Genomic DNA, 26576 nt, shown 5'->3' on the forward strand with positions numbered 1-26576 from the left:
AAGTAACCCACTAAAAACTTTCAAAAAATAATTATTAGAATGTATTGTACAGTCTTATGATCCTACCATGAGATATTACTTTGATCCTACCAATTTATGATTCTATATAGAATCATGATAATTTTGGTAAAGAAGGATCATAGGATTGTGCAACCCAGATCACGATTTTAGCAGCTATGACTGCTACCTTGATAATGATTTGTTGTAAGGTCAAAGTTTGTATTTCTAACCCCATATTTTGTTGGAAATCAAAATATCAACAGTCCATTAGAGGAAGAAAGAAATGCATACTTAAAATCACGTCCCAAGTAAGGGGCAGGTAGCAATCGATCTCGCCCAAGCACATAAACTTTCTGAATCTCCAAAAAATCTGGCCATGCCGAACACACGAACTCTAATACATCAGAATCATCACTCTTGCAAATATCAACAAGCAAGCTTAAGTGAAGATGCATGTCATCCCCATCACTATCTTCTCCAGATTTTGGAACCAAAACACACCCATCAAACATTGTAACCTCAATTTTAACATCCTCATTCTCCCCAAACTTGCGTGTCAACCTAATCCACCGTTCCCCTGGCCAGTCTTGTACAGTAAAAGAATTGAATTTTGTCACAGGCTACAAGAATTGTTAAAAAAGAGGAAAAAAAAAAGTCACCAAGAGAATTGAAAATAGAAAATTTTTTAGAGAGAAATTCAATAGTGTGTCAGCATAATTGATCAACGACCCATTGTATTGCTAAGAAGCATAGGAAAAGGGAAAAGGGATCAGAATCATAAATTGTTTAGCTCTTTGGTAGGCAGGAAGTTTTAGGACAAGCAAAAGACAATAAAATAATGATTCTTAAGTTTTTCAATATTCAAGCTTCAACAAAATAAGAACTTCAGCTGAACTAACCTAATACAACAGTTTATCCAAACTACAACAACACAATAAATAAGCCAAAACATCAGTACACACCTTTCAAACAATTTCTCACCACTAGATCTCTCAATAATCTCCAGCATTCATTTGCAGGAACGTCCTATATTATGCTAGATAGCTTCCACTAAGGAACCTTGATTCAGCACTTTCAACACAAAACCCTACAAAACCTCAACCTAATAAAATAAAATAAAAAGGGCAGCCCAGTACAGAAAGCTCATGCGTAGGCGGGGTCTGGGGAAGGGGCGAACCCTAATCATAAATAAAATCTTGCTCCTATCAATGTAGAACCTCACTCACATCATTATGAAACTTAAAATACTTCTATAAGGCCTAAAAGTTTGTTGCTGTGGGATAAATACAGACAGAGTTACAACTTTTCAACTTCCGAGTCCATTTGGATGGAGAGAAGTAGAGAGAAGAGAAAAGTAACTTCTATAGGAGAGAAGAGAAAAAGAAGAGGAGAGGAGAAAAGAAACTAGTTTCTCTCCACTTTGTTTGATTTAATAAGAGAGAATAGAGAGAACAAAAGGAAAAAATGACAGAAGTCAATTGTCATTAAAAGTATGTGCCCTGCAAGCCACTTTTTAAGTTGTCAAAGTGTGTTCTGGTCTTTTTTTCATAGTTTCTCTCTATTTCTCTCTTATTTGGAGGAGTAACAAGGTGCTCCTCTTTCACATTTTTCTCTCTCCACTTCACTTCTTTTCTCTTCCTTCCACCTTATATAAAACCAAACAAGAGAAGTGAAGAGAAACTCAGTTCTGTTTTCAACTTCTCTCCAACCAAACAGACTCCTACGGCATTGTTTGCCGCAAATACTTTCTTAATACAACTGGGCTAGTTCCAGAGTTAAGAGTTAGAAGTTGGAAATCTATTTGCCCAATGGTTTCATGCATCGTATTGAAAATGTGCGTGAGTGAGTGAGAGAGAGGTTCGAGTGTGTGTGTGTGTGTGCGTGTGTTCTATTTTTTGATTTATTTGCCAGTCCCAACATGAAACACATTTTTTTTTATAAAAGAGATTTTCATTTAACGAAAGCAAGCAGGAAATCCGGCTACAAAGAAACAAAAAGGTAGAGCAACAGAATGCAGCAACACAACCAAGCAACCAGAGCTAAAACAAATAAGAGAAATAACAAAAGAGATTTAAGACTTTCCCACACAGGCACACTTAGCCAACACAACATACACACATACAAACAATCTGGGTCTAGTTAACTATTCTCTTTTTCCTTTTCTCTTCCGACATTTTCTCGGGAAAAATTATCTGAAAAAAAAAAAAAATTATGGGGGCGGAGAGTAGAAAAAAGGGAGCACCTGACTTGGAGGGGCGTATTCAGACTGGTACCGGATCTCGGTGCGAAGGATACGGAGGATGTTCGACTCAAAGGGCGATTTGGGGATTTCAGAAGTGTGGGTTGTCCTTGTCAGGAGGAGGAATGGGGAATTGGTTCCCTGTGATCGGAGGAATGGCCTCTGCTGCTGCTGCGGCTGCGGCTGTCGTTGTTGCAGAGCATTAAATAGGGCTTTGGCAGAAGAAGAAGAAGAAGAAAGGGAATAAGGTCTCTGAAAGGCTCGGATTAAGCGAGCCATGAGAGTGCACTCCGAATGAATTGGCTGTTGCAGGGCATGTGCTCGAAGTTCTTCCCCACTTTGTTTTCCAGTACCAAATAGGCATGTACCAATATCGTAATTCACTCGAGGAATAAATTTTATTAAAAAAAAAAAAACCAATATGGCACGTTGAGTTTGGAATTAAATTATGTCCCGAAAATTGTCTTTAAAATAAAAATAAAATAGAGGATTTGAAAGAAATAATATTTTTATTTCAATGAATGGCAAGAATAGTTAGGCTATTTAAAGAGTATATTTAAATGGAGATAAATAATATAGTTGTAAATTACGAATCTCATAAAGTCGGATATGTTTACTATTGACATCTGATCTTCAATAAATGTTCAGATTCAATCAAAACCGTCAACGATTTCATCAAACTGTCGACGATTTGCTACTAAATTACATTCTGTTTGAAATCATCAATGTAAGCATCGAAAAAACTATCGACGGTTTGCTTTGGAATTACATTCTGTCTGAAATCGTCGATGAAATGATCCTCAGCTAAGTCAAAATCGTTGACGATTTTCGTCGAGTATCAGGACTAACGGATCTGCGTGCTGATTAGAATCTTCCTTCTTTAGTTTGATTTTATTGTCATTGGAGCGATCTTCATACTGATTTGAATCTTCCGTCTTTCGTATGGTGAGAGTTTAAACTTATTACCTTGTTGATGTGAATTATCCAGATTTGTCGGAGTTGTTGGATCATTATTGTGGTTTGAATTTATTGAGGTGAGAGCTCCAGTATCCCTCAACGTCTCTTCACTGATTAGGGCGTCGCAACGTCCCGGAGCGCCCGTGCCCCGGGTGGCGAAATTAAAATGTATTTTAATTTTTAATTAAAAATAAGAATATCGGAGTTACCACTAACCTTTTAGTATAGTTAGAACACATGATTACTACCCCGTTAGGGGTTGAATAGGTCTACGTTATCAGAGCTGGGGTCGGGAGTTTGGTTACGCGAGGGGAAGGTACGAGCACCCCCTACGCGCCCGTTCTTACGAACAGTACCTAATTAATTTACAACTATCCCTAAGTTATTCTAAAAAGTTTTTAAAATTACTCCTCTAGTAAATTTATTAATACACATGTAAAGTGAATAAATAAATAAATAAATAAGTAAATAAATAATACAAAAATATATGTAAAATCTAAATATTTACATATTCCCTCATAACTAAAGGTACGTGAAGCCCGAAGGCTCATACCCCAACATTAAAATCATAGGGATAATAATTAAGAAAATACACTCCCAAATTTTGAAATTGTATATAAAATTTTTATAGGAAAATACTAGTATGGGAGGTTTTAATATATATTAATAAGATAATAAACTAAGAAATTAAATTACCATAATACATGTAATAATAATAGGGATACATATATGCTAAAAAAATTACAAATATCAAAGTAAGTAATGAAATACCATGATACTATATATATTAAGACACTAAAGATACTATAAAAATAAAAAATAAAAAAAATTAATACTAAATATATCGAGATATTAAAAGTAATTAATACTAAATATATTAAGATACCAAAAATAATTAACACTAAATATTTTAAGATAAAACAAAAAATATCACAATACATAACTATAATACCATAATAACTACATGTAATAAAGGAAATCCTAAAAATACCTAAAACAATGTAAACTGATCAAAACCCTAAAATATATATACATGGAAACACGTAAAGCCCTAAAATTAATATGTAAATATACAATACTACATATGGAAACAAATCAATCCTAAAATTAATATACCAAATACAATAATAAGTATGGGAGCAACTAATGCAATTAAGGAAACAAATCAACCCTAAAACCAATATGCAAAACCACTAATGAAATTGGGAAACAATCCAATCCTACAATTAATGTGCAAGCTATACAATATGAAGACAAATCAATTCTAAAATTAGTAGGTACTTACACGATTATGAAGATGACACCAAGATAATGAAATTATGGAAACACTTAAGATCAATATACATGTAATCTCTAAAGTTAGTATACAAGCCATATAGAAATAAATTAAATCTTAGATGCAGAAACCAATCGAAACTCTAAACATGCTTAAATAATAATAAAACATAATTACAACCCTAAATAGTAATATATTATATATTAAATAAATATATGACAAAAAGAAAATTAAAACTTTAACAACAATATTCAATCAACCATAATGTTACCTATTTAACATATGTACAATTCAAAATTTAAAAATTGAAACCAGCCCCCACAAATAAAAAGGAAACCTACAAAAATGAGAGAAAACCAATTAGAATTTACAGTAATTATTACAAAAAATTTAAACAAACATCACCACGATTAAATGAGATCGTGAACATAATATTTAAAAATTTAACATATATATAATAAAAAGCCTAAATGCGAATATTAACTACATACTACAATAAATAACATATTAATATAAACACCTATACAATGAAGTCCTAAGCTTTAAATATTAAAACAAGTCAAAATAAGAAAAGAAACAGAAAAATAAATAAATAAACTCTTTAATTAATAAATAAACAAATGAACATCAAATATATATATATATAACCTGAATGAATATTATTAGACAAGATGAAAAACAAAAAAAATCCTGCGAAAAATAAATTAAAGTTAGTATATCTATATATAACATCAATTAAATGTATGATAAAAAAAAAGAAATTAAACTTTACATATATATGTGCGCGTGTGTGTGGCTTGCATGAAAGGAGTTTACGCCGGAGGTGGATCGCCGGAGCTGGAAGAGGATGTCACCAGAGTGCTGGGCTACTGTGGTGATGCAGGTGTAGTGCTGCTGTGGTGATTGGAGGTCCTGGTGCAGGCCAAGGAGGGAGTTGTGGTCGCCGGAAAGGAGGAGCTCTGATCGTTGGCCGTAGTTGCAGAGTTACTGTGCGTGGCCGGAGGGAGGCTGGGAGAAGGCTTGCCGCAAGGTGGTTGCTGTGTAGCTCTCGAGTGCTTGCAGCGGCAGAGATGAGCAACGTGACAACATCGGGCTGTGACGCTCGGCGCTGGTGAAGGAGGATCACAGGAACGCTCTGAGTATGCTGGCCGTGAAGATGGCTTGGATGAGGGTGGCCTCGGCTGTGTGGAGAGGGCTCTGCCCGTGCTGGTGTGAGGGAGAAATAGGGGTAGCCGGAGGAGTGTTTAGCTGGAACAAGTATGGAGGCCGGAGTTGGGTCGCCAGAGTTGCTGTTGTTGCTGGGTGTCGGCGGCGTGAAGAAGAAGAAGAAGCTCCCCCCTTTTTTTTATTTTTCTTCGCTTTTTCTCTCCTCCACCTTTCTATGCGTGAGAGCAAGCCTATAAATAGGCTCTCCCACCCCAAAACCCTAAACCAAATAATAATAATAATAATAATAATAATTGTAATCAATAATAATGAAAATTAATAATAATAATAATAATAATAATAATAATAATAATAACAATAAAGAAAATAAAAATACTAATAATAATAATAATAATAATAAAAATACTAAAAATAATGATGATAACAAAATAATAATAATAATAACAAAAATAAATAATAATAGTAATCAATAAAATAAAGATAATAAAAATACTAATAATAATAATAATAATAGTAATAAAAAAAATAATAATAATAGCAAAATAATAATAATATTAAAAAAATAATAATGATAATAATAGTAATATTGGGTCTGGGTAAAAATGGGGTGTCTACATTAGGTTAGATTGGTGGCTTCATTGATTGTCTCACATGCGTTGAGAGTGGCGAGCTGTGATGAGTTTCTAATACCCTCCCGCAAACCTTGCGGGGGTTGGAGGCAAAGTTTGTTGCGAAAAAAATGAAGTGCTGACTTAGACATTGGCTTTGTAAAAAGATCGGTGACCTGTTTATTAGTGGAGATATGTTGAGTAATGAACGGTCCACGTGCAATTCGTTCGCATAAAAAATGATAATCCAACTCAATATGTTTGTTGTGAGCATAGAACACAGGATTAATGGTCATATAAAGAGCACTAAGGTTGTCACCGTAGAGTGTGGGGGGAAATGTAATTGTAATTCGAAGGTCCTAGAGGATAAAGGTGATCCAAGTGAGTTTTAGCCGCTATGTTAGCCATGACATGATACTCGGCCTTCGTGCTTGATCGTGAAATAGTATGTTGTTTTTTGGCACACCACGAGATGAGATTCCCTCCAAGGAATGTACAGTAGCCTATGGTTGAGCGTCTCATTATATAACACCCTGCCCAATCTACATCTGAAAAAGCAACTAGATCAAGTGGAGTGTGTGAAGAAAAATGTAATCCCATTTCAATTAACCTTTGACGTATCATAGGATAGGCCAAACCATTTTTAAATGTGTCATCATAGGAGCATTCATGAATTGTGAGACATAATTAACACTAAATGAAATATCAGGACAAGTGAGTGTGAGATATTGTAAAGCGCCACCAAGTCCTCGATAGTAACTAGGGTCTTCCATGAGAGTTTCATTAGAAGATAATTTTTGTTTTAGCCTAAAGCGGTGTACTCATGGGTTTACAATCAACCATATTGGAATGTTCAAGGATGGTAAGGGCGTAGTGTGATTGAGACGAATGAAGTTCATTGGTTGTTGGCATGATTTCTATTCCAAGGAAGTGATGAATTGGCCCCAATTCTTTCATCGCAAACTCACTACTTAGAAGTTTAATGAAATTTGCAACAATTGTTGTAGTAGAGCTTGTGAGGAATATATCATCGCATAAAAAGTAAAATTAATGAGCCAAAATCTGAGTGAAAAATAAATAATGAAGGGTCGGCTAGACTACAAAAAAAAAAAAAAAAAACCATATTTAAGAAGAAATGCACTAAATCGATCAAACCAAACACGAGGTTCTTTTTTTAAGTCATAAAGTGCTCTTTGTAGTTTACAAACGTATGTTGGATGTCGCGGATATGACATTCCTTATGTTTGTTGCATCTATAGGTCTTTAGAAATGAAACCATGCAAATAGGCTTTTTTTTTTTTTTTTTACATATAGTTGACGAATAGACCACTATTAAATAAGTGTTATAATTATAATCATGCGAATTGTTCCAGGTTTGATAACATGGGAAAAGGTTTTAGTGTAGTCTACTCCATCAATTTAATGATACCCCTTGGCAAGCAAATGTGCTTTGAGTTGATCTAAAGTGACATCAGCTTTGAATTTTGATTTAAATGCCCATTGGAACCAATGAAATGCATGTTAGATGTGTGAGGAACAAGTTTCCAAGTCTCGTTTTGATGTAGGGCAACGAGTTATTTATTCATGGATGCTTTTTAACTAGGGTGTGCGAAAGCAGTTTTTATGTTGTGAGGCTCACGGGGTATGGTGTCCGAGGCAATTGTGGTCAAGGCATACTTTGGATTGGGTTTGACCACACCTAATTTAGATTGAATGACCATAGAATGTGTTTGTGCTGAAGATGCAGGGTGTTGGTATGATGATTCTAGTGGTGCAATCCCAGGCTGTGGGACTATGATTTGGTAGATTTCCAAATTTTTAGATGTGTATGCTTCGTGTGGTGGTGATGTGTCTAGTGAAATTGTGCTGTGAGGTAATTCGTGAGAGTCATTTGTTGTATTATCAACGGTGGTATGAGACACTAGGTTAAGGGGAAGCAAAGGTGAAGGGTCGAGCTACACAAAATTTTGTGAGGATGATGTTTTATCTTGGGGTGGCAGTAAAGGACTTAACCATGGAGGTGTGGAAGAATTTGAGGATGTTCCTATAGAAGAGTGAGTGTTAGTATGCGGTAACCAGGTTTCAAAAATACTAATTACTCGTGGTTTTTTTTGTTGTCATGTAGGGGCTGTTTGTAGAGGTACAAGGAAAAATGAACTCAACAAAGACAACATGCCGAGAGATAAAATTATTTTTGCTTGATGGATGAAAACATTTACAAGCCTTGTGTTTGTCACTGTAACCAACAAAAATGCAAAGGAGTGTTTTTGGATCGAACTTGTGGTGTCACATGTCCCAAGTGTAGGGAAAACACTTAAACCCAAAGGCTCAAAGTGAGGAGTAAACTGGATGGGTTTCATGTAATGCAAAATATGGGGTTTCAAAATTAAGAGCTGATGAGGGCAGTCAATTCATGGGATAAACAATTGTAGTGAAGGTTTCTACCCATAAAAATAAGAGCACTACATTGAAATAACATTGTCATACCTAGTTCTCTATAGTCCTATGGTGCCTTGTCAATTTTACCAGTTTGCTCGGGAGTATACGGTCCTGATACTTGACGAACAATGCATGCAGAAAGAAAATGAATTGACAATTTGGAATTGATGAACTCACCACCTCCATCTGAATGAAATATTTTTATTTGCTTGTTGAATTGTTTAACAACATATTTTTCAAAGGCTAGATATGCATCGAAAAATCATATTTTTGACATAAATGAATAATCCATGTATACTTAGAGAAATCATCAACCAAACAAGCATAATATCTAAATTTTGCAATAGAAAGAACAAGAGCGGGTACTCACAAAACACAATGAATTTTTTCAAAGATTCTAGTACTTGAGTATTCTGAACAAGAGAAAGGCAAACTGACTAAAAAGATTCTAGTACTTGAGTATTCTGAACAAGAGAAAGGCAAACTGACTAAGTTTTCCTAGTTGATAACTATCACAAAGATGTTGAGATTTTGTTATCCTTGCAACATCAATTAATCCCTTTTTTTTTTAGCAATTGCAAAGCTAAATACTGGGGGTGGCCAAGGTGTTGATGCCAAACTTCTGTAGTGCCAGATTTGAACCGATGAGAGAAAATATAGTTCTAATGAAGTGGGTAGGACATAAAGATCACCCTTGTGTTTCCTTGTCATCATTGCTTGTCTTGTTTCCCTTTCTTTAACACAAAAATCAATATTATGAAATTCACAATTAATAGGAAATTGAGTAGTTAATTAACTTACAGAGAGTAAGTTCTTTGTTAGGTTAACAACACATCATTTAGAGGTAAAGCATATTTTTATTTTTATTTTTTGTTTTAAATAAGAGTCTCCAATTTCAAGATTTTGCATGGAAGATCCATCTCCAATTAGCATTGAGTCGGAACCAGAATATTTAAGAAGGTTAGTTAACATACCTGGCTTCCCAGTCATGTGATTGGAAGCTCTAGTGTTTGTAGTCCATTCTGTGTCTGCAATGGTGTTGTCCAGCGTTAATGCTACAAGTGCTTGTGGAATTTCATCTTGAGGAACTGATTTCTTTGGTACCCATCAGCATATCTTAGCAATGTGGCTCATGATGCCACAATGTTGACATTGTTGGTCATGATACTTGTCCCTATTGAAAGGTGTCATGCAGCATTCACCTGGTGGTGGAGACAGTGTTGTGTATTTGCAGGAGAGGTATTATTTGTGTAGGCTTGTCTTCAGTCCCTGTTTTGTTGTTCCTGGAATCCACGTCCAGTTGACGTGAATTTTTGTGTTGGTCCACAATAGCCCAAAGAGTTTGATTGGGGACGTCACTGTTTTTGTCCATAAAATGCCACTTGATGAGTGAGGGGTGAAGTTTGAACATTGGTGTGGCTGGAGAATCAGTTGCGTCTTTGATCAAAGTTTTAGAGTTAAGAGACCAACTCAGAATAGGATGGTCTCAAGGGCTTCAACATAGTTGTTGTAAAGACTTTATATTGTGGACCAAGACTGGTAATGAGACAAAATACCTTTTCTTGGTCTGGAACGGGCTTCCCAATTTATGCTAAATTGTCACAGAGACCTTTGAAGGTGCAAATATGGTCTGTTATTGTTGTGTGATCTTCTTTTCAAAGATAGGTAACCTATTGACGTAAAGTAAATTCACATTTTTGTGAATCTTGGGCATATGCATTCTTAAGAGCCTTCCACACTAATTCTTGGCTCTTAGCAAGAGCCAATGCTTGCTCACTCCACAAGGGTAGTTGTTTGGGGTGAGTTTAAGGGTGATGAAGTTGCCAACACTAAGGGATAGTGTAGCCATGGTAAAATCAAGAAAAAAGGAGCTGAAGGTAAGCAAGGAAGTTAAACAATAATGCAGGAACTGTGATGTTTTTGCCTAGTGTTCATAATGACTCTAATTCCATAAAGTAAAAATGAAACAGAGGATTTGAAAGAAATAATTTTTTATATTTCAATGAATGGCAATGTGAACATTTAGGCTGTATATAGAGTAGTATTTAAATATAGATACATAATACAGTTGTAAATTATGAATCTCATAAAGTTGAATTTTTTGTGATTGATATCAGATCTTCAATAAATGTTCAGTAACGGTCAAAACCATATAAGATTTGTGTTAGAATTGGTGTATTCCCAAGAGGAGGAGTGAATTGAAATTTTAAACTTTTCTCCTAGGTTAAACTAGATGTTAGCTGAATATTACAACCTAGGGTCTTTTTATGCAGTTCCAAATACGCCAATAATTATAATATACAGAAATTTAAATCAAGCGCATCATTCCCATAATAACATACACGTGCTGTAAATATAAAGTGCGGAAATATGAACAAACACATGATATGTTATCGGGGTTCGGCCAATTGTGCCTACGTCCCTGCCTCTAACTCGCAAGCCCGATGATTCCACTAATAGCTCACTTAAGGGTGGAGCGACACTGATTACAACCAGGTCAATTACCACAGGGCTGACCTCAACCTTAACCAGGTCAATTAGTGGGGCTGACCTCAACCAACACGCCTTAACAGGATGGCGCACCTAACTTTCCTAACCGGGTCTAAGCCAATTCGGGACTATTGCAGCACTAGTTTCCCTCTTCAGGCCCATGCCTGAAAATACAACAGATGTGCATTATAATCAAATGGTACAGTGATTATACTTTCATGTAAAGCAGATGTATACCCAGTTACACGTAATTACATACACCACAATATGATTTAATATGTAAGCTCAGTGTGGTCTAGAGTTTCAGCTCTCAAATATATTTTCTATCAGTGTGATGAGTGTGTGAGAGTATCAACGGGCAATCTTTGTATCTCAAGATATTCAATCAATAACTTCACACAAAGATATCAAGTCTTAAATATTTCAATCAGCAGGATGTCTCAGGCATGTAAATATTAAATAATGTATATGCTTGGTTTGTGAAAGATGTGTAATCTTTGTATTCAACAAATAGTATATGAGTGAATGAATATTGTAACAAAGATCACTATCAAATAAACAAATATCTTTTCAAAGTTATATCAAAATAAATCCCACAAGATATTTGGAAATGTTTTGAAGAGATTTTGCAATCCACAAACAAATAAAAACTTCACAAGATATTGCAATGGATATACAATACTCAGAAGTTTAATACAAGTCTTCTTAAGATAGGCTTATTAGCAAAAGCCCCCTAAGAACACTTAATTTTAGCTCTCGTAAAAAATCAAATCAATTAATCAAGAGTGGGAGAGCAAACTTATTTAGACTAACACTCAATCAACTTACAGAGGGTTTAATCAGTATAAGAAGGTGAGTATGAGTGTAGGAGGCTAAAAAATGAGTATTATAGGTTTTTGGATTTTCAAAGAATTCTCCTTAATCAAATATGCTAATCTCTTGCTAATCTTAGCAAATGATGGGCTATATATAGACATTGGAAGAATTATAGTTGTTAGGACATGTAGGGTATTATTAATATTATTTAATATCATTTTAATCTTAATTAACCCTATTTAAAAATGTTTAACGGCGGTAAAAATCAAGGCAACCTGAGAGGTCCGATCGACTAAAACCATTTCGGTAGACTAGAGTTCATATGGTTCGGTCGACTAGGACACTTTTGAACTGGAGACTCGGTCGACCAAAAGTGCCTATCCAAAGGGCAATTTTCCATTACTCCGAGGTTCAGTCGACCAGGTCATTTTGAACTGAATGGTTCGGTCAACCAGATAGTTGGGATTTCTCCTGAGGACCCTCGGTCAACCAGATAGTTGGTATTCAATTTTGGTTCGGTCCACCAGATGGTCAATTTGTTGACCCCAGGGGGTTTCGGTTGACCAAACGATTTGAACTACACTGGTTTGGTCGACCAGGACCTTGGTCAACTATTGACCCAGACCAGTTTCGGTCGACCGGGGCAGAATGAACTGCCTTGGCCGGTCAACCGAAAGTGCACAATGTGTGCATTTTGGTCTTATTTTGAATCACACAAACCCTATTCAAGTGCCTAACATTCATAGGTGTAATGGTGTGTGTCTTAGTGTCATTTTTGTTCAATTAAAGACACCGAAAAAGTCCGGTGTCGGTCGATTGAAGCCATAAGGTCATTCTAAGGTCATTTTCATTTTGAGCATTAATTGTGAGCTTACGTATTAAAACATGCATGTGGGGTGTGTGATTATTACAAGCCAAAGACCCTAATTACTATTACAGACCTTTGAATAAATATGAAATACAATACAAATAGAAATTAGGTCTTCAACTTCACTTTTTCTTTGTGCATTATGATTTTCCAATTTAAATTCCTGCACATAACTTCAAACACCCATTAGATACAATGAGTATTTGTCATAATCAAAACCAGGTGTGACCTATAAGGTCAACAATTTGCTATTGAATTACATTCTATCAGAAACTATCAATGTAACCGTCGACGGAATGATTTTTTGCCGAGTCTAAATCATCAACGGTTTCATCAAACTTTCAATGGCTTCCGTCAGGTATCAGGACTGACAAATCTGTATGCTGATTGGAATCTTCCTTCTTTAGTTTGATTTTATTGTCGTTGGATTGATCTTTATACTAATTTGAATCTTCCTTCTTTGGTGAGAGTTTAAACTTATTGCCTTATTGATAATAATTATCTCGATTTGTAGGAGTTGTTGAATCATCATTGTGGTTTGAATTTATTGACATGAGAGCTCCAGTATCCCTCAACATCTCTCCACTAATTTGGGCTAGATTGGTGGCTTCGTTGATTGTATCATGTGCGTTGAGAGTGTCGAGCGAGCTGTGATGAGCTGCTAATACCCTTCACTTTGCTGTATACTCACATCTTACGTTTTATTTAAAATAAAGATAAAAAATATATTAAATTGTATTAGTGACATTTTTAAAAATATTTTAATATTTATATTTGATAAAAAAATTAAGCATTTTAAAGGAATGATGTGGATTCAAATGAGTAAATATTGAATTAGTTATGAATGGGTTTATTATATCAACTATCATTAAAAGTGCAAGGATTAGCAAAAGAATTATAGAAATCGTAAAAGGTTAAAAGGAGAGATGTGAAAAGACTTAAATTAGAAGAGACAAGAAGACATATAGAGGGAAGATACTAAGGGGAGAAGATAGTGTAAAGAAAGAAATAAAAAGATAAAAAAGATAAAAGGCATTGGGACCAATTTAGTATTTTGGGGTCAAACCTACATTAGTTCTATGATTACAAGCATAAATTCAAAATAATAAATCTTAATAACAAATGAAGTTTATTACAAACATTTGAAACCCAATCATAAATCATTTTATAACATTAATGGTCCAAATTATTATAAATGACTTGCTTGCCTATTGTTATCCACCTTGTCACTTAATGATGGATGATCTTTGTTCAATGAGTTAGGCAACCATCATTGCTTATCAAGTTAGGCGACAATTGTCGCCTATTGACTTCGTATTCTGTGTCGCCTAAGTGATAAATGATTCCATCTCACAGGTAGTTTGTGCCTCTTTTGTGGTGTTTGACTTACGCCTTCTCTAAGCGATTCTTCACTTAGTCACTTTCTTAAGTAGATGACACATGATTCATCTTACTAGGCGAACTCTTTGTTATGGTCTACCTTACCTAAACAATCACCATCACATTCTGAAGAGCTGCACAAGGATGACACAATCAATTTATAATCCAAAAAAATTCAGAGTATGAAATTTGCATGTTAAATTTAAATTTGTGCAAATTTGAAGTTTCACTATAATTTTATGCCACATTCTGTCAAAATCCAAACAAATCTAAATTTAAAACTCAAAATCCATACTCTCAAACATAAAATCTAAACCTAAAATCTTAAATATTTAAACCTCATGCTCCAACAGATACATTATCCACTAAAAAACATAAATTAACTGCAAGCTCGATTGCCATGACAATTAACATGTCTATGGAAGGTGCATGTGCAAGTGATCCAATCCTAGAACCAAGTCGTTTGCCTAAAAATGCTTCTTAGGAGCCACTATCATTTGTTGGTTGGGTGAAAAGAGTTGGGTCTTCTAAGCAGTTCTTATTGCCCTTTTGAGTCATTTGGAAGGAGCCAAACAAAGTGATTTTCCATTGGGGCACTCCAAACTCTGAATTCATAAGCTTTAATACTGCATGCTTTCTGCTGGCCCTAAAGAAGAGGAGGAGGAGGAGGAAGAAGAAGAAGAAGAAGAAGAAGAAGAAGATTTTAACCAGGCCTCTCTCTTTTTCAATGAGAGGATCCTTAGTAATAACATGTTAATTTACGTAAGAAGGGGTCGACTTAGTATTCCGAAAATTTGAGAATCTTTTTTGAAAAATTCAATTGAGTCCTTTTTTATTGAGTTTTATTATTAAACTTGTTTTGTTAAGTCATTGTGATTTTAAATTGAGCCCTTTTTATTTTGAAATTAAGTTTGTATTTAAAATCAAGTCTCTTTTATCTTGTTGAAATCCGTGTCAATTGAATCCTTTTTCTTAAGTCTTTATTTTTAAAATTAAGTCCCAATTATTTTAAAATTAAGCCCTTAATATTTTAAATTGAGTCTCGATTATTTTAAAATTGAGTCTGTTTGGTTATGGGAATTAAGTTCACCTTTTTTGTTTTTAACCGGGGCTCTTTTAGGCCAATAATAGGAAATTGCATGGCCCAAACAAAATATAAAAAAGCAATTGCATGGGCCATGCAAAAGTGAGGGCTGGATTTTGGAGGATAAAGTAAGCATAAGGTAGCAAAACAGGTGGGCCGTGCGCAGCACGTGGGCCAAATTGGAACATGCGGCAGCCTTGTGAAGGAATTAGGTTAGGGCAACAAAATAGGACAGCAAGCAGCCCATAAAGCTGCTCTACGCATAACCAAGAAAGAGGGGCGAGCGAGCACAGCCACAGGAAGGAGAGGAGGGGAGAAGAAGAATATAAAAAAAAATAAAGGAGGGATCACCGCACACTTCCAGCCGCAGCCCTTCACTCTCCCTCACGCACACACAGCACACAGCCGCAGCCCTTCACTCTCCTTCACACACACACACAACACACAGCCTCATCTTCTTCTCCTTCTCCAAAGGTGGGATCTTGTTTTATGGTATTGTGTTTTTTTCATGTGATTATTATTGTTATATTTGATTTTGTTATGTTATCATGTTTATATTTGTGTGATATTATTGTTTATCATTTTTTATTGTTATTATTATCATGTATATATAATTTATGTGAAATTATTGTTTATGTTTATATGTATATGATATTGTTTATTATTATTATTATTATTATTATTATTATTATCATGTATATATTTATGTGATATTATTGTTTATTATTTTATATTGTTATTTTTATCATGTTTATATTTAGGTGATATTAGTGTTTATTATTTTATATTGTTATTATTATATTATTTATGTGATATTATGTTCAGGTTTTGATTATGTGCATGTTATTTTTATTGTAGTTACGTAATATTCTTAGGGTTGTGATTATTGTCATAAGTGATATTATGTTTAGGGTTTTGATTATTTGCATGTCATTTTTATTATAGTTATGTAATATTTTTAGGGTTGTGATCATTGTCATATGTGATATTATGTTAGGCTCTTGATTATTTGCATGTTATTTTTATTGTATTTATGTGATATTTTTATGGTTGTGATTATTATCATATGTGATATTATGATAGGGTTTTGATTATTTGCATGTTATTTTTATTGTAGCTATGTGATATTATTTTTTAGAGTTTTGATTATATATATATGGTATAGCTTATTATGGTATAAATTTATTATTATTATTATTATTGCTACGTATTTTTAGTATTTTAGTTTAGATTATTGCGGTATTTTTAGTATTTTTATATTATATTGTATTTTTGGGTGGGGGTGTCTCTATGATTATAAAAATGGCAATAGACATTTCAAGCCTCACCTATATTAGCTAAGAGGGGGATTTTTCTAACGAGATCCCCTCTTTTGGGGGTCTTATTAGACATTTTTAAATCAAACTCTGTTTTGATTGTATTCTAATAATTGTGTATATTTGTTAATTTATTTATTTATTTTAAAAAGGAGTACATTAAAAGGCTATTAAAACTCAATTTAGAGATAATTCTTAACTAATAAAGTACCGTTTGTAGAACGGGTGCGTAGGGGGTGCATATACCTTCCCCTAACATAACTGAACTTCCGATCCAATCCTAATATACGCAAACCGATATTATTATTAATTGATTAGTAATCAGGTGTTCTAACTGTACCAAGAAAAATATGTTAGTGGTAACTCCAAGTTCCAATTTTTCAAAAAAATCACATACTATTTTATCCTCTCGCCTCCTGGGACACCTGACTCCCGGGATGTCGCGACATAAAAGAATGCTAGCTCTGATGAACATATGTTAGGATATAGCCCTAGACAACAATTACAAAGAAACCATCCATTAAACCTTATACAAAAGGGTAAAATTGTAGGATGAGTTTGCATTATTTTCCACATCGATGGCTTTGGTAACAGGGGACACTTATTAATTCCATGACAAGATCCTTCGTGACCTTCACTAATGCATCTACTCTTGTTTTCAACTCAAAAACTCATAATTAAGCACCATGTTTACCCTTTTCCATGCTGATAATTTCTAATTCACAATGTTTTTGTTCTTTCTGCCCTCTTTAGCTCACCTTCCTAAAAGCATTTTGAACAAAAAATAAAAAAATACATGCAAACAATGAATATAAATTAGGAGAAACAAAGAATAATGAAAATAACAACTTCAAAGAAAACAAATCCAGTAAGTTTTGTCCTTGAGTGCTACATTTCTCATAACAATACAGTTGCACTTGGTTGCATTATGGAGTTGGAAATGAAATAAAGTAGAAGATATGATAAATATAAGTTTTGTTTGTGAACATAACAAACATAAATTAACAATAATAAATATAATAACAACAAAAAAAAAATTAATATTATGATGATATGATCATCATCATTATGATCATATCATCATTATGATCATGATGACGCCGACAACAACAACAACATAATTTAATATTATTTATTTATAATGGTATTATTATTCATAAGAAAAGAAAATATCCATTAAATGCACCAAGGGGGAGCAAGCCAATTTTTTTTTTCTTTTATAGAAAAAGAAGAGATTTCATTAATAGATTGAGAATTTACATAAAGGAGAATAAGGTATCTCCCAATAAAATCTAGACTAAACTAGAAGGAAAATCTAAAAACAACAAAAGAAAGAAAAGAAAAAAAGTGAAACCATCAAATTACTCCAATCTCACTAAATTCTAGAGAGTTCTCCCTTGAAATACCCAAACCTAACACACCACAATGATGCCATATAGTGAATCTTTTCTCTAAGCAACAACCAAGTCATGTTCTTCCCCGAGAAGATCCATGCATTATGCTCCAATCACAACTCCCATCACACTGCCAAGAAACCACATTTCCACAACAACCTTATCCTTCCTTATTCCCAAACACATAAAAATAAGATAGCCAAAAGTTCCTCCATTAATTTTAGGCAAACCCAATTTTCTTCTAAAACATCAAATAACTTGTTCCATACCCTCCAAGCAAAATCACAATGCAAAAACAGATGAGATTTTGTCTTATTATTATAGCAATGAACACAAACATATGGAGAGAGTGCCTTCAATAGTCTCCCAACCTACAACAAGTCATGGTATAGATTATATTAAGCACGACCAACTAGAGAAAAGCCTTAATTTTAAAATCAACGGCAACTTGAATATTCTCAAAATATTGACCATTGATAAAAATAAAAATAAAAAAATACAAGGGTTTTAGCACTATAGCTACATTCACTACCGATTCCTTAGCCTCAAAAGCTCTTCTATTTCTCTTCCTCCACACTAACCAAAAAAATGGTATGGGGAATCAACTACACAAATCTCTTTCTTAATCTATTTATTTATATTCGTGTTGAGCCAACAATTCACCCATAGTAGAAGCAGCTACAACCGATGTTGGAATTGGTGTATTTCTAAGAGAGGTGTGAATTAGGATTTTAAATCTTCTTTCTAGGTTTAACCAGATATTAGTAATGCACAACTTAGGATCTTTCTAATCATATATCAATTGCGCAGATAAGGATATGCAAAAATTAAATCATATGCAACATTCACAATATATTAAATATAACATACATGTATAGGAATATAAAGTGTTGGAAATCAAAGTAGACACACGATATGTTATCAGGATTCGACCAATACTGCCTACGTCCCTGCCTCAAGCTTACAAGTAAGAGGATTCCACTAGTTGCTTACTTCACGAGTGGGGCGATACCGTTTACAACATCTTATAGGGTGGTGCACCTAGTTTTCCTAATCGGATCTGAACCAGGGACTATTCACAGGGCTAGTCTCCCTCTTCCAACCACACATTGGAAATACAACAAATTTTCAATTTTTCGTACAAACAAATATGCTTTTTACACTAAGCAGATATGTGCCACTATGCACAATCAATTAATGCACTCATATATGATAGGATACTAAGCTCTAGTGAGCTTTCGTTAACCAATGTGTTAACTCTCAATAATATGTGTGTCAATATGTATATATGAGAGGATACCTTTGATTTCAAGATAATGTATTTGCAATATAAATATTCAAAGTATCTCCAAAACCCTAATCAAATATCTCAAAAATATTTTTCAAGTATCATGCACAATGGATATTAGGGTTTAAACTTGCTAAAAATGATTTTATCAAAACACAAAGCAAGCTTATGAAACTTACAATAAGGATGCAAGTTCTTAAGCCAGTGAAGACTTTTTCCCAATCCAATATTTATAAATAAAATATAATGGGAAAAACTTTAAGCTACTCTCCAAAAATTAATATACAACAAATGCAAGTATGTGAGAGAGATAAACTTTGAGTAGTATGAAATATTCTCACAACAGAATAACACTCAACCTAGCTTCGAAATGCAATCAATGCGCAAATGAAGAAGGTGAGGAAAGTACGCTCTTTCTAAAAATATATGATCAAATGAGTATAAGAAAGAGTTTTTGGCAATATACTTGTGAAAAGGGTAGGAGTATAAAAGATTTAGCTCAATAAAATTTGTAGAGAAAATTTGCTAATCTATATGCTAATCACTCACTAATTATGACAAATGAGGGAGTATATATAGAGTTGGGCAAAAATATAACCGTTGGGCACATCAAGGGTATTTTGAAAATTATTTAATTATATTTAATGCAAATTAATCCTGATTTACTGCGGTTAAAAATGTTCAACCCGAGAGGTTTCGGTCGACTAAGTCGACTATATTTTAGGTTCAGTTGACCCAATTTCTAAGTTCAGTCGACCAAGACACTTTTGAACTATAGATATAGTCGACTGAATTAAAGGTGATTTTCGAACCCTTCGAGGTTCGGTTGACTATATTTAATTTCAGTCTGCTGAACATATAGTTCGATTAACCCAATCAAAAATGAACTAGAGATTCATTTGACTGAATGATTGGGTGTCAAACACGAGTCAGTTCAGTCGAATGAGGAAGATATGTTCAAAAACCATTCGGTCGGCTGAACCCTGGTCAAACTGTTGACCCCTGAGAGGTTCGGTCGACTGAGCTAAATATACACAACTTGGTTCGGTCGACCGAAACCCTTCCAAATTTAATTTTAGGTCCAAATTTTTGCTAGAAGTTACCCCTAATACATATGGTATGATTTGTAAGATAGAAGAGATTTGTGCAAGTGATTGTGTAAGGACCTAGGGTTAGTCTATGGTTTAGGCTTTTTAATTAGTCCAAAAAATTCAGCGTCAGTCGACCTTCATCCCTAAGGTCATTTTATGGTCTCGAGCATAAATACCTATTATGTATGATATGCAGATTATTACATACCCAACATATAAAACAAAATGCATTTTACAGTAAGAACAAATGTGTTCAATCTTCTAGCACGTGTGTCTTCATGGAATGCGCCAGATATGTATGATCTTGGAGTTTCTTTTGGCTTCCAAGTCCCTTGATCTTATGTGTGCTGAAATTTAGACCTATTCATATACTTAAACACATATAAGATACTGGTTCTTTGTCAGCATCAAAATAAATATTGGACTCAAAAAGTTAACAACCGATTTGATTCCTAACAAACAACACAATCACATATTAATTAAGAAGTCATAAACAACTTATTTACCCAAAGAACAATAGTCAACCATAGAAATTCCTATTCTTTTTTTTTTTTTAAAGATTATTAAGAGATTATTGGAATTGGTGTATTCCCAAGAGGGGGGGCGGGGTGGGGGAGGTGAATTGGTTATTTAAAAATTTCTCCTTAGATTAAAACCAAATCACTTTCAGTATTGTTGAATCTAGGGACCTTCTAATCAAACAAAAATTACACAAATATTTAACTAAGCGAATATGTACAACAAATAAAGCGGTTTCAGTAATTCTCAATCATTCACAATAATAAAACCATAACCATTCAAGTGTTGAAATTAAAATCACACACAAGAAATGTTATTAGGGTTCGGCCAAACATGCCTACGTCCCTGCCTCAAACTAGAAAGTAAGATGATTCCACTAAATTTGCTCACTTGCGAGTGGAGTGGCACTAATTACAAAGCCCTCTCCTTACTGGGTGAGGAATACCCCAGGTCAAATTCATAGGGCTGACCCCAACCATTACAACTGGTCCTCCTAACAGGGTATGAACTATCCGGTGCACGTTACAGGTTAGTGCAATCCTCTTCCGACCATGTGCCAGGAATACAACCAGTATAAATTTCGTGTACAATACAATGCTTCTTACAATAAGCAGATAAGTACACTATATGCACACAAATACACTCACAGATGATATAATCTTAGTGCTCAAGTGAGAGCTTGATAATACGGTATATCAACTCACAATAGAATGTGTATTTATATGTTTATGTGTGAGTAAGTGAGATTTATGATTCAAGATAATATATTCAAAATATGAATGTGTATTTATATGTTTATGTGTGAGTAAGTGAGATTTATGATTCAAGATAATATATTCAAAATATGAACAATCATAGAATCTTAATAAACCTAATCAAATATCTCAACAATATATTTCAAACGTAAAGCACAACAGATATTTAGGGTCTTAGCTTGCAGAAATATTTTAACAAAAACACCCAGCAAGCTTATGAAACTTGCAATAAGGATGCAAGATCTCAAGCTATGAAAGGTTCTTTCCAATCCAATATTTACAAATAAAATACAATGGGAAAAACGTTAAGCTTACTCTAAAAAATCAGTACACAATCAAATGCAAGTATGAGAGACTTTAAGCTTGGGAGTACTATGAAATTTGCTCACGACAATGCACACTCAACCTAGTGAAGAGGGTGAGGAAATATACTCTTTCTAAAAATATGATCAAATGCATATAAGAAAGAGTTTTAAACAATATGCTTGCAATAATATGAGAGTATGAAAAGCTTTAGCCCAATAAAATTTTTAGAGAAAAATTTTCTAGTCAATATGCTAATCCATAGTTAATCTAGCCAAATGAGGGGATATATATAGAATGCCCCAAAAATATAACCGTTACAGACATGGCCGGTATTTTTGAGAAAGTTTAATGACAAATTAATTAAGTTTAAGAGTTTAATTATTCGGATAAACAAAGAGGTTCGGTCGACTGAAATAAGGGTCGGTTGACTGATCATGTAAGTTCGGTTTGCCGAGCAAAGTTGTTTGTCGGTTGAGCCCTCACAAGCATTTAAAATCATTTAAGGTTTCGGGCTGCCGAGCAAATGGCCGGTTGGCTGAGCCAAAGGCAATTTTTTGACCTTTGTTGGTTTAGTTGACCGAGCTATGTTTAGCTCATTTGGTTGGTCAGCCATGGATAGTAAAAAGTGCCCGTTTGAGGGTTCGAGCGACCATGGCTAGTGCGTTAATTTTTGATCGGTTTGCCGAGCGTCGGTTGACTGAGCGTTAAACATGCAAAGTGGTTGGTCGATCGAGGCCTTTTGACAAAGTCAAACTGTGCCCTAATGTTGACCTAAAAAAAATATCCCTATTTGTGTAAGTGTTGTCTTTTTAATTTGGCACCTAAAGTCAATTTATGACCTTTGAGCATAAGATCCTACCATGCATGCAATGTATTATTACAGACCATAACAATTACAGACCCAAAAATTTAATTGCAAATACAATGAAGAAAAATTTTTCTTCGTTCCTTTTGCTCTTTATGATGTCAAGTAATGAATTGATCTTTCAGCTCCTTATGGCTTTCACGATACCTCCACTCTTTGTGCCATCTCAGAAATATCTATTTAAGTACTAAGTACACAAGTGAGATACTTGGGATTTGTTATAATCAAAACGGGATATGACCCATAAGGTAAAAAATCTCCCCCTTTAAGATGATAACAAATGCAAGAGCAAAAAATGGGTACAACCCAAGAGGGCTCCCCCTGAGAATATGCATATATGAAAAAAAAATATACCAGATACTAGTTCAAGCATATTCAAAACAAAATACATTTTAAAGATATGTATATATTTGTCATGCATGCTTTGATGCTAAGAGAAATAAATAAATATGCTCAATTTTTGCTATAGAATACTTCTCCCTCTTTTGACATCAGCAAAAAGGGGCTAACAACAAAACATTTTAGATAAGAATGTCATTTTAGACCTAATCATATCCTAATGAAAATAATTTGAAGGAAATGCCTTATCAAGAGATTATAGAGTACAAAGGTTTTGTGTCATGGAGTTGATGAAAAAGAAACTTTAAAAGAATAAATTAAGCAAGCCATCATTTCTCTGGTTAACCAATTTAGCCCACGACATAAGAATGTATAACTAGAAGGGGCAACCAATGTGATCTTTAAATTTTGTAGAACATCAATGCAAGATCATAGGGCCCAGAAAGATGCTGTGGATAAAAGAATTTAGGCATTTATTATAAAAATCCACAATAATTTGATAACCTAAGTTAAGGTAGGTAAGCAAAAAGAGTATGAATTTACCTCCCCCTATCATCAATTTGAAGAATGAGCTTAGTTCCAAATAAGCATGTACAAAACTCTTATGCAATAGATATTTTGAAATTAAGTCCAGCAAGGTGTTCATATGTCACCAGAACAATCCATATAGGTAATATGCAATAAGAGTAAGATATGATGTTCTAAGTACACAAGGCAACCTTAGTATTCAATATGCATGTAGGTCTATAGAATTTGCATTTGCTAAAGCTCAAGAAGTTATGAAAGAATAAAAAACATATTGACTTTTTGAGTTCGATCCTTGGTTTTGATAATGACAAACCGCGAGTTACTTATATGTATTTTTAGTGTTTGAGCAGACTTAACATTTTAATGCGCATATAAGGAAGTGATGGAAGCCAGGAGGAACATAAAGACCATATCATCTGGCATACTCCATGACAAATCAGAGGATCAAAAGAAGAAGAAGAAAACATTTGTGCTATATTATAAATGCATTTTGTTTTATATTTTGGGTCTATAATATTATGGACTGTAATAATTGCACTGCATACATGGTAGGATTATAAGCTCAAATGACCATAGGAAAATCAATGACCATAGAAAAGAGTCGACCGACGCTAGATTTTTAGGCTAAATTAAAAAGCCTAGACTATAGACTGACCATAGGTCCCTACACACCATATGACAAATCCCATATATCTTAAAAGTTATACTTATATGATCAGGGGTAACTTATGCTCAAAAATAGGACCTAGGTTTAAGTTTGAAAAGCCTTCGGGTGACCGAAGCTAGCACGTTGAAAACGCCTCAGTTGATTGAATTGGTAGAAAGTCAACATGACGACTAAGGCCTGGGCGACCAAACCTAAATTGAACATATTGTTCTCAATCTGATCGAACGAAAAGGCTGACACTTTCTACTGTCCCTAGGTGCCTGAACTTTAAGTTCAAGTATACCCCGGGTGACCAAAATGAGAAGTTTGGCAAATCGAACTATGAATTGGGTGACTGAACCTCGAGCATTTGGAAAATCGCCTTGGTTCAGCCACCTGAACTATTCACCAAGCACTCAAAGTCATAAAATCAACTTTTCTCTTTGTGAGTGTTTGGGCGACCGACCCTAAGGTCCAGGTGACCGAAACTTTCGAGTTGAAATTTTTTAACTGTGATAAAACGAGGTTAATTTTAATTAACCTTCATTAATCTTTTTTAAAATTCCATTTATGTCCCCCAACGGTTATTATTTTGAGTATGTCAATATATACTCCTTTATTTGGAAAGATTAACCATGGATTAGCAAGTATTATTAGCCAAAAATTCTCTAAATTTCCAAATCCTTATTTTCTCATATATAAGCCAAATATCCTATTCTTACTAATCCTTCTTGCTAAAATCCTTTGGTAAGAATATTTTGGTGATTGTTCATATTACCTTACACTCTCAAATGGCTCGATTGATAATTGATTTTATTGAGAGTAAGCTTGAGTGTTCCCTTGTGATTTAATTTATAAGTCTTCACAGGGAATAACTCTAAAAGGCTTGTGAGTCTTGCATTTGTGTTGCAAGATTCTTGGGCTTGTTTTTGTGCTTTTGTGAAATACTTTTCAAACAAGCTTGTTTTCAAATATCTCCTATACTTTTACTTGATATTTGTTCTAGAGATATTTGTGTGTGCTCTTGAGATCTTTGAGGTTATTGCTTGTGATTGATATATATATTTTAACTCAAAGATATATTCACACCACTCTCACATATAAATTGTTATTGCTGCATATAACTAAGAGTTGGCATTTAGATTTCACTGAGCTTTTACATCCATATCATACTGAAGAGTAATTGTTTGTACATATTGGTACATAGTTGCTTAGTTGAGAAGCAATTGAAATTGTACACAAAATTGTATTGATTGTTTGTTGTATTCTAGGCGTGGCCTGAGGGGGTGTTGATCTAACCCGTAAGGATCAGTTGTAAAGGTTGAGGTCAGCCCTGGTAATTTGACCTGGTATTGTAAATGGTGTCACTCCGCCCATTAAGTGAACAATAGTGGTAATTCTCAGGCTTGCGAGTTAAGGCAGGGACGTAGGCATAGTTGGTCGAACCCCGATAACATATCGTGCGTCTATTTTAATTTCCAGAACTTTATATTCCTGCACATGTATGTTATATTTAATATATTGTGAATGTTGTGCATGATTTAATTTTCGCATATCATTATATGCGCTATTGGTATATGATTAGAAAGATCTTAGGTTGTGTATTACTGATTTCTGGTTAAACTTAGAAGAAGTTTTTAAATTTCCAATTCATCCCCCCTCTTGGGAATATACTAATTCCAACAAAAAAAATTAGCAACATTTTGTTTGTAACTAAAGCATAATACAAACAAAATATACTTCAACCCTGGTTGTGAATAATCAAATAGTTTTTAATAATCCAACTAGAAAAGATATAAGTTACAGACACTGAGGCTTCATAAGGACTCGACCATAGTGATAATGATCGAATAAAGCGCGTGAGTCCTAGATTGATAGAAAGCACACATAGGAAATTCAAAAATGGATTTTGGGATGAAGTTCATATATCATTTTAAATTCACTCAACCTTTCAAGAATGATTTTATTATTCAGCACATAGTGTGTGATTTTGTGTATGGGATTTCTAACAAAAATTCGGTAGCATGTCGTCTACAAATTGGACATATCCCATAACTGCAAGCCACAAAAATCACAAAAGAGTTTCACCAGTTTTACACAACACTGCATCTGCCTTGTAGGTGGCGTTCTAGATATAATAAGTAAAACAGAATCTGCAGTGATAGTAAAGAACTGACCATACTATATAGACACAGATACCATTCG

The 26576-nt window shown here is 34.2% G+C and overlaps 1 protein-coding gene across 1 annotated transcript in view; it reads right to left on the reverse strand.

Annotated features, from left to right (window-relative positions):
• The window catches only part of LOC131152075 (uncharacterized protein At2g39795, mitochondrial-like), a 29268-nt gene extending 26632 nt beyond the window's left edge, over positions 1-2636 (reverse strand). The window contains exons 1-2 of the mRNA XM_058103690.1: positions 2243-2636; positions 292-620 (exon numbers count right to left, since the gene is read on the reverse strand). Coding sequence (XP_057959673.1) covers positions 292-620; positions 2243-2518 — 605 coding nt within the window. The 5' untranslated portion in view covers positions 2519-2636. The remainder of the gene's footprint in view (positions 1-291; positions 621-2242) is intronic.
• Between the last annotated feature and the right edge of the window lie 23940 nt (positions 2637-26576).

This window comes from Malania oleifera, chromosome 3, assembly GCF_029873635.1.
Source record: "Malania oleifera isolate guangnan ecotype guangnan chromosome 3, ASM2987363v1, whole genome shotgun sequence".
NCBI classification, from domain to species: domain Eukaryota; kingdom Viridiplantae; phylum Streptophyta; class Magnoliopsida; order Santalales; family Ximeniaceae; genus Malania; species Malania oleifera.